We start from the raw sequence: 9,919 nt of genomic DNA, 5'->3' as shown, positions 1-9,919 counted from the left end.
AAGGTGTTTAGACAGGTAAAGTAACACAAATGCAACATAAAAGGATGCAACACATCTTTGCCTCATTAAACAAATATTCCACAGCATAAATGTGACAATTCTTTAATATTTCACAACACACTGGCCCCTTCTCAGACCCTTTCCCTGAACTATTCTGTGATATTTAATGCTGATTTGTTTGTTTGTTTTGGAGATAGGGTCCAAGCTAGCCCAGTCTTGCCTAAAACTCACTATGTAGCTGAGGTTGACCTTGAATTTCTGATCTTCCTGACTCTGCCCCCTGAGTGTGAAGACTATGGGCTTACAGCACCGTACATGTCCTGGTTTATTTCGTGCTGGGGATAGAGCCCAGAACCTTGTGCATGCTAGTCAAACATTCTGCCAACAGAACCACACCTCAGCCCTGCTTAACTCACGTCTTAAAGCTCAGATGTGTCTGAACTTGTCTTATGTCCTTATAGAGGGCAGATGATCTGTTTGGTTCATCTTATAATCTTCTACTGTGTCTTTTGCGTATTTCTTTTAAATAAAATAACTTTATAGAAGCTAACTACCTATGAATAAATATCTATGGGAAGAAGGCTTAGAAGGTGAAGGAATAAAACTTGGAATGAGCAGTCTGCACTGTCAAACACAGTGACCATTGGCCACATGGGGCCATTCACATTCCCTTAATTACAATGGCATGAAATTAAAAGCCTAGTTCCAAACTGCAGTCATCAAGACCATGTGGTATTTGCCAAAGAACAGATAAATGGATCGAGGGAACCGAGTAGGCAGTTCGGAAATGGACACACACACATGCACACAGTAAACTACTCTCCACCAGGGGAGGAGAGGCAACCCACTGACAATGGCTTTTCTCTTCTGGAATACCACAGCTCTGGCTCCAGAAACTATCAAAGGGAACTGTGGCTGTCCAGGACCCATCCCTCCTTGCCACATGCCCTGAAGACAATCACCAGTTGATTGACTTTAGCCTCAACCTTGAGTGATACTAGGGGAGGCAGGGAACTCTGTTGCCTAAAGGTCTCAGACACAGACAGGAGCTTGGCCTCTCCTGCTCTAAGCACCCAGCTGGATGCCTTGTAAACAGGAGGAGCACAATAAGGACTTTAAGAACTGAGAATATGGGTGCTAACTCTGAGCCTGGGGTGTTTATAGCTGAGCCCTCAGATTGTAGATCACTAATATATCTACTATGTGTCAGGCAGTCCACACTGCCCTGCTTAGGACTTCAATCACACAGTTATTTAAATATTCTAGTGGTCAGATTTCAGTTTTTAATTTTTTTTACGTGTGTGATGAGTGTTTTGCCTGAAGGTATGTATACAGCAGTTGCACAGAGGGTGCCCTCAGAAGCGAGAAGAGGACACGGGATATCCTGGAACTGGAGTGGCAGATAATTTGAGCCATCATATGGGTGCTGGGAAGTGAACCTGGGCCATCTGTGAGAACAAAAATCACCATCTCTCTAGCTTCTATTGGTCAAATTTTAAAAGGTGAAAGAGGTGAAATTAAATATAATTCAATAATATATTTCTATTTAACCCAAAGTATCTTAAGCCATTATCATTTCAACAACCAATCCCTTTCTTTATTTATTAATAAATGTCCTTGGCCAATTGGGCTGTCATGACAAAGTCACTTCTTGGTATTTTAGTGTCTTTCCTGGTCCAGTGGGATCAGTGGACCCTGAAGGCTTCCATTTCCTTTTTGACCTCTTAAGAGTCTGTCATGCCTGGGTTTGCTCTGACCACCCAGAAGATTTCTGGCCATCCAGAAGATTGTGTATCAGTCGCTTGGACTAATACACCTGAAATAAACATCCTTCTACCAGGGAGATATATTTTGACCCAGGGTTTCAGGCCATCGAGCTAGAGAGGGCAGAGTGAGACTCCTTTGTGGCAGCAGGACAGTGCAGTGGAAGTTGTTCCTGTTTGCATGATAGGTGATCTGGAAGCAGAGAAACTCAACAGGAAATCGGTACCTTTATAGCCTTCAAAGGCCTTTAGTGATCTACTTCCTTCAGCTAGACCTTGCCTCTTAAAGGTTCAAAATCTTCTCAAAATAGCATCTCTAGTTGGAGACCAAGTCTTAAAACAGGAGGCTGTGGGAGCCAGGCAGATCACATTAGTGACAAGGATATCCAGTCCACGCCTTGCTGTTTGGGTTTAGCCCAAGGACTCTTGTGACCCTAGGTATGGACCACAGTGTCTACAGGAGCAGGTGGCTGTCCCATGCTCGAGAGCAAGACCACATAGTCATTAGATCCTATTTCGGCACATGGCTGTGCTTTGCTGGCTTGAAGCTGTTTTTAAAGGAAGGAAACTTGTTGTCCAGGCACTCAGGTTTAATTTTCTGTCCCCTTTGTTCTTGAGAACGTTGAAGAAAGCTCCAGGCTCCCAAGAAAATTTATACTGCCATCGTGTTCACTCTCTTCTCTCTCTCTCTCTCTCTCTCTCTCTCTCTCTCTCTCTCTCTCTCTCTCTCTCTCTCTCTCCAAGAAACGCAAGGAAAATAACTGTCAACTTTTTTGCATATATAAATTTTAACAGCCCATACATGTCAGCTAATCTTTTCTCCAGGAAGGAAAGGCTTATTCCAAGTGATTGAAAGTTGAAATACTCAGCCTCTCATTCCTGTTGTATAATGGGATCGCTGTGTGGATCTGGTAGTTTGTGATTAGATCGGTTCCACTCCCCAAGCCCTCAAACTCTAATGGCTACCTACTGTGTATGAGGGCGTGATGATTGTTTTCAAGAACTGTTATCATCTACCAGGGAAGATAAATGTTCAGACAATCCTGGCACACCTAGAAGCACCATATTTAAAGTCTTGAGGGGTTCAGCTGGGTACTGTGACTAGGGAGCCCCAAGGCTGAGGAAACACCATGGAAGATGGGGTGGGAAGAATGTGAGAACTGGCAGATGGGGAAGAGAGCCATGTAATGCTGTCTTCTGGACTTGACCTGGCTATTGAACTTATGAGTTCATAGTAGCTATGGTTACTAGTCCAAGATGGAGCCAACTAACACTCAGCCTGGGTGTTGTAATGAAGTTCCCCATTAATGGAGCTTTATGAACCCCTCCCCTAACTGAGGTGCTGTTGGCAATTGATGGCTACTGAGGAGGAGTAAGGTGTGTTTTCAGGGGTGTGGCTACTGGTAGGTTGCCCATGTTTTGGTGGATGTCTCCATGTCCATGCACGCGTGGGAGGCACTAACTGGCATCAGTGAGTTGTTAAAGGAAGAAGAGGGCATGAAGGTTGGAGGCAAACTTGTTGGGAAGCAGACTCTGGGGAGTTAATGGGAGAGAAGAGTGAGAATGGGTCTGATTAAGACGTATAAAACTGTCATTTTAAAACATTTATTTAAAAACATAAGGACCTTTTTCTGGGGGGCACATTTTTAAATATTCATTTAAAAGTATAACGACAACAAGCGGGGGTAGAGCTGGGGATATGGTTCAGTTGGCAGAGAACTTGGCTGGTATGGAGGAATTCCTGGGCTCAATGCATAACTACATAAATCAGACATGGTGGTGAACAGCAGTCATCCTAGGAGGTGGAGGCAGGAGGATCAGAATTTCAAGGTCATTCTCGAGTCTATGGCCAGCTTGGACTCCAAGAGACACTGTAGGAACAGATCCGAAGAAGCACCAAGACATGGCAAACATTGGCACACACTTGGAGCTTGAAAGGAAATAGAGAAGCATGGGAAGGCGCTCAGAGAAAACGGGCATGCAATCTGGACACACTAAGGAGGTAGAAGGAGGCAACCGTGCCCACCCTGGCTTGAAGACTTAACCTGCCTTGTAGGGATTATATAAGGTAGTTGGCAAACTCAAATTCGCAAGCATGTCACACTTCCTATCCTTCCGCCCATGGGAGACAGCATTCGTCAATCCCAGCCCACACCTTCCCAGCCAACCTGAGATGGGATCTGCTTTCCATCCTTGGTGTAGGAGTGCCGAGAGAAGTGCGGTAGAGCTGTGAATACCTTGTTGACTAGTTAGTAGCTAATTGGATAGGCAACGGGGAGCCATTAAAGTCTTGTAAGCATGGGAGGGACACGGTGGGAAATGAGAGCTTGTAGTTCAGGGTAATTAACTTGGCAGTGCTATCAATGAATGGATTCCAGTGGTTAAAAGACTGGAGGCCGGTTACTGGGGAAGGTTACTCTGACGGTTTGGCGGAGTAATAATGTCAGATACGGAATGAAATACAGTGAAAAGGAGGTGCAGATGCCAGGGCCAGGAGCTGAAAGAACCTAGCAGACACATTGGGATGTGGCCAGTTATGGACTGGAGTGTGAGAGAATGCTAAACCAACTCTGAGGTTTTCTGGAGCTACCTTAGCACAGAGGAAAGCACTGTCTCCTTTGGGAGGAGAGCCTGTGATTGGTGAGGTGGTTCCTGGACTCCTCAGTGGAGATAGGGGTTGAAGAAACAGTACAGCAAAACATGGATTTAGACTTATCTCTTCTACAGAGTAGCGCTCCTGAGCCAGAGCCTATCAGAGAACAGAGTGTAAGGAAAAACTATCCTTTGAAAGCAAACATTGTTGCCCTTGTCAGTGAGCACAGTCTAAAGGAGGCTCCTGTCTCTCCAAATATTTGGGAAACTAGAAATCTTAATTAGTTAATCAGAAAGGGACACCAGGAAAGCATAGAAACCCAATCATGGCACTCTTCAGGTTTCAAATGCTTCCACCATCCAGGTGATTTACACTTTAGTAACAATGATTGACAGCCAAGAATATGTCTAGCTCACTTTTATTTTTCCCCTGGGGGACAGCACTTGACTTTCTGATTGTTTCAAATTGCAGAAGCAGTATCTATGTGGGGTTATGAGGAAATGTGCCCCCACCCCCTCTGGGACCCTTCTAAGAAGGAAGAGGAGTCAATCTCAAGGTTTCCTTTTGTTTTTAACAGGGTTTAGCTATGAAGCCCTGCCTAGCCTGGAACTCCCTATGTAGCCCAGTCACGCCTCAGACTTAGAGATTTCTTTCTTAATTGATGAAGGCCAGCAGGGCTTCCCTGTCCTTTGTTTTCTGGAAGATGTTTCTGGAGTGACCTGTTTCAGCTGGTTGAAGGAGAATCACAAATGCACCAACTGAATAATTAGAATCTACTGCCACCACTTTGCTATACCAGCAGACTTCATTGCTATGTTTTCAATGTTATCCCTATGCCCACAGATAACTGTAGCTACCACAGGCTGTATCGCTACTCTTCAGAGATTGGAAACCTACATAGAAAACTGGACACAAGGCCGAGATCAGTGGATCATGGGGAGGCCGGCCCCCGTGGACACACCTACATCACGGCTCCTGTAGCTATGGCTCAGGGAACGTTGTGGAAGAGGAGGCAGAAAGATTATAAGAGCCAGAAGAGCAGGAAGTCGGCTCTTAGAAATGGCTGAACAAGACCAGACAATAGCAATATCAATCAATGGTCATACTAAAGTGGAAGGCGTTCCATTTATTGACCTCTGGGAAAAAGAGAATTAGCCTTCCCCAGGGATGAGCCCCTTTGTTGGCTGTCCGATAAAGAAAGGTCATCTTTGAAACCATATACACACAAACAACACAAATGGACTCCTTGGGTTTTATTTATTTGTGCATACATACATGCATATATATGCAACAAATATAATCAAAGATAAAAGAGGCTGTCAACTTGGGGGAGTGGGAGGGAAGGTAACTGGGAGGAGCTGGAGTAAGGACATGGACCAGAGAGTGATGTAATTCTATTTCAAGTAAAACTTTAAAAAATTAAAAACAGTATTCTAAAACAACCAACAGATGTATTCTGAGACTGTCTGTCCCAGAGGAAGTTGTCTATTAAGCCATGTACTTTGAAGCATTTGTTTACTTAGAAAAGTCAAATGTGACCGGGCTAGGTCAGTTGCTGCAAGAATATCAGCAACAGGCTAACAACAGTAAACTCTGAGTGGAGGCTGCTCTGAAAATCTGCTGTGGTGTCTGGGGGAAGCCACACATGATCTGAGACAGAAGAGACAATTATAGTACTGTGTACAGGCACCAGTGGACAGGTTAACACCATAGACCCTTGCAGAACCCAGATGAAGGTGGCGGAACACTTCAGGTCCCCTCTAGATTAGCTGGAGAACAGACCAAAGGATCGCAGCTAGGCTGAGGAATATACAGTCCATGGCTAAGATCACCCTGAGCTTCTATCCAATCTAAATAACTAAGCAATAACAAATTGCACAGTAGGGTGGAGGTGGGGGTGGGGGTGCAAACTATTTCTCTAGATTTATCTTTCTCTTTTTTAAAAAAGCATTTTTCAGAACCAAAAAATTAGCAAAAGTGCAATGTTCCCCAGTTCTTCCCCCCTCCCAACATCACCCCCCTAAAGCACACATATTTTTGCCACCTTCTGGTACATAATAATATTTGTGTTGTCAAAAATTTCAGGCTCTCTGGAAGGAAGGTGGGGGTGTAAAAAATAGGGCTGATTTAACTTGTGTCTTTGGAAATAAAAAGGAAATGTGGCCTCACTTATTGAGGCAGAGAAGCCAGCTCTCCATACTGGGATAGTCACTAGCCGTCCCATTAGTAATGGTGCCTTGTACTGGAGTTTGGGGTGGAGGCATACAGACTTAATTCTCAGATTTTTTTTTTTGGAGCATCAGTTAGCAGATGGGTGAGCTTCAAGGGAAGGAAAGCACAGAATCATGCCTTATAAAGATAAGACTCGTTAATTATCTGGATTTTTTTTTTATTATTCAGACGTTATTAATACCTCTCCAGGATGTCTGTCTGCTGTGCATGAGCCCGTGCATTTAATATCAAAAGTACCAGTGGAACTAGGAAACCAGCAGGCACACCGGAGTTCAGATGCAGCTAGGCCCGTTTTATGGGTTCAGTGAATCCTTCACCAAACTGGCCAAAGTTTGTTTCACAAAACATGGTTTCTTAACTGCCAAATGGTTTCTAGATCCTTCACGTAGGAAAAAAAAAAAACTGCAAAAGAGCTGAAAGAGACCTCTTTCCATAACATTAGTTACTGGCTGGCCATACGCATCATACAATCACAAAATTTATTTTAGACCCAGTCATATCTAAGACTGGAAACCCCGGCTGTCCCATCCCAAAGTAAAAAGCGCCACATTTCTCGTCCCACCTTCCTCCTTCCAGGGGCTGTCAGTCAGTCTCTAATTCCCTTTTAGTTTCTTCCCAGCCTTGGACCAGGTTTACAGAAGAGCTGCAGTTACCAGCAAGTGTCCCAACGCGGATAACCGGATTTGTCTCCTCCTCCCAAGCTGGCTACGCGTAGGGGACAGAGAGTTACTGCCCCCGAGGGAATCTCAAAAAGTAGACAGAACCACACGTCGCCGACCGTTCATTCTGTCGCCGGGTTAAAGAGGAGAGGGAGGATCGGGGCGCCAGAGACACCCCCTCTTTCTCCTCCCTCTCTCTTCCCCACCTCCCAAATTTGGCAGCCTTGTGTGGCTCCCGGTCTGGGGTCTGGAGGGTGTGGAGTGTGGGTGCGGGGGCCGGCTGGAGACGCTCTCGCTAGCGCTGCCTGTGGCCAGACCCGCCTCGCGTCCCCTCTCGGCCGCACACGTTCACCGCCACTCGCGCGCTCGCTCGCGCTCTCGCTTGGCTGGGTCCCTCCTGCTCTCGCCCGTCTCCTTTTCCTTTTTTTTTTTTTTTTTTGGTACCATAGAGTCGCTCTGAAAACAGAAGATAGAGGGAGTCTCGGAGCTCGCCATCTCCGCCGATCTCTACATTGGGAAAAAAAACATGGAGTCAGCTCCGGCAGCCCCCGACCCCGCCGCCAGCGAGCCGGGCAGCAGCGGCTCGGAGGCGGCCCCCAGTTCCAGAGAGACCCCGCTGACCCAGGACGCGGGCCGCAAGAGCGAGGCGCCTGGCGCGGGTCGCCGGCAGAGCTACGCGAGCTCCAGCCGAGGTAGGAGACGCTGCGACCGGGCTCCTGGCAGGGGGGCGGCGGGAGCAGTGCGCCGAGCCCAGAGGGGACCGGGCGCCCCGGGGGAGCGCGCGCCCCCGGGGGCGGGCGAGACGCGGGGTCCCCGAGACCGGTGCACGCGCGCGCTAGCCTGTCGAGGTGCCCTGAGCGGCCGGCACCCCCGCCCCTCCCCCCGCGGCCCCCCACAAATGTTGCAAACTTTTGCAAGCCAGTGCTGGGCTTGCAGGAGAAGGCGAGGGGGAACAGGGACGGACCGGAGCGTTGACAACCAGCCGACTTCAACACCATCTCCTTGATTGCGTGTTTTATTTTCTGCAAAGACGAGCTGTCCAAATTAAATACGATTTCCCCCCACCAAAAAGAAACCGAGACGGGGGAGTGGGGGAAAGAAACTTTTAAAGCGGTAGTGTCCTTTTAAGAAGGGGGAGGGGGTCTGTTTGTGGCTACTCGCTTCCACGGTTACCTTTTCTGCTCTTGACAGTTTCTCAAATACTCACTCCCCCCCACCCCGCAGCAGCAGTAGCGGCTGGTGTTCGAGTCTTTCCTCTCCCAGGAAAGCTTAGGGGATCTGGAAGAGTGAGAGACCTAGAAGTCTCAGGGGACGGGAAGGGGGCGCTCCCGGGGCTAAGAGGGGGCGACGCGGGCAGTTTCTCCTCTGGAGCTCTAGAGGTGGGTTTGGAGCAGAAGCCAGAGGAATCGGGGTCCTGGCGCGCTGGATGCTATGGAGTTTCACGGCTGGGCTCGGCGAGGGGGAGAAGCGCAACTTTCTAGCCAAGGGTTCGGAACCCAGAGCCCTGGAGGAGGCTGGCAGGGGGCGTGTACAGCTCGCGGAAGGAGGGAGGGCGTCAGTGGAGTGGGGGCGCTTCACGCGGGATCTGAGGGAGAGGCTGTGACAGCAAACAAACGCGGAGAGAACGCTAAGAAAAGCACCCCAAAACTTATTTCTGCTCTGGGAATCTTCCCCTCGCCGCGATGCCCAGCGTCTCTGAGGGAACTTAGAGGTGATCAGAGTTGAGTGCTGGTGGGCCTGGGCTAACAAGGCTGCCCTCGCCGGGTTCATTTCGCGATGGTGTCTGGAGTGTGTGAAGGAGGGGACCTGGGAAGACAAGAGTGCTTGCTCCCCTCCTGTCATTTCCCTAAAGTGGCCTGATCAGGAAAAGCTGACTCCTTTCTTAAAGGTGTCAGAACCTGCTGTGGGATTTCCCCCACCTCCTCCTTCGGGGGTGGGGGATTATTTATTTGAATGCTCCAGGAGTTTGCAAAGAGCAGGAGGAAGCTGCAGCTTTAATTACTGTTGTAAATAATGTATAAATCACGCCTGTCACTCGGGAGGAAGCGGGCTCCTGCAAGCCACCGCGGGGCTTGGGACCTAGAGGTTTTCTCCAGACAGGATTTGGCGGCCTGAGGGAAGGCAAAGGAGGGACTGAGAGCCTCTCCCTTGCTCTCAGATATGCTAGCTGGAGGTAGAAACATGGCTGATCATGTGCTGGCTGTTTTACAGTATCCCCCCCCCCCCAGCGCCCCACCTTGGCCACACCCCCTGTCCGGGCGCTTTCCCATTCACGGAATTCGAGTACAGTAAAAGCCATCAGGATGACATATGCTGGGGGGGGGCACCATTTAATTAAAGGCGATTTCCGAAGAGTGTCTGCGCTGAGACTCGGTTTGAACCTAAGAACGAAAGGAGAGGGGGATTGAAGGCTTGGGGTGGGGGGCGGCCGCAACTGGTCACCAGCTCTGCGAGTTTGTGTGCAGAGCTTTTGGCTGCTAAGAGTCTATTTAGAGCCCGAGATTTGGAATGCAAGAGGGTTATGTAACAGGGTTAATCAGAAACGCTGGAGAAAATCCCCTTCATGTGTTCGGAGGCTTTTTTTTTTTTTTAAGAAGGGGGTGCAGAGTATCTAGGAAGCGGTTCTAATTTCTGGTTTGTACCTTTCCTCTTCCTTTAAGCCCTTCCCCACT

The 9,919-nt window shown here is 48.3% G+C and overlaps 1 protein-coding gene across 3 annotated transcripts in view; it reads left to right on the top strand.

The window, feature by feature from the left end:
* The first annotated feature begins 7,439 nt into the window (after positions 1–7,439).
* Rora (RAR related orphan receptor A) overlaps positions 7,440–9,919 on the top strand; it is a 743,770-nt gene continuing 741,290 nt past the window's right edge. The window contains exon 1 of one of the 3 annotated variants that reach the window (XM_026779448.1): positions 7,440–7,939. In XM_026779448.1, coding sequence (XP_026635249.1) covers positions 7,774–7,939 — 166 coding nt within the window. In that variant the 5' untranslated portion in view covers positions 7,440–7,773. The remainder of the gene's footprint in view (positions 7,940–9,919) is intronic. The other 2 variants (XM_005347679.3, XM_026779447.1) reach the window with 2 other exon arrangements.

The sequence above is a fragment of the Microtus ochrogaster genome, chromosome 5 (assembly GCF_000317375.1).
Source record: "Microtus ochrogaster isolate Prairie Vole_2 chromosome 5, MicOch1.0, whole genome shotgun sequence".
Lineage (NCBI taxonomy): Eukaryota > Metazoa > Chordata > Mammalia > Rodentia > Cricetidae > Microtus > Microtus ochrogaster.
The sequence above is the reverse complement of the archived record's forward strand: the minus strand, read 5'-3'. Positions and strand labels throughout refer to the sequence as shown.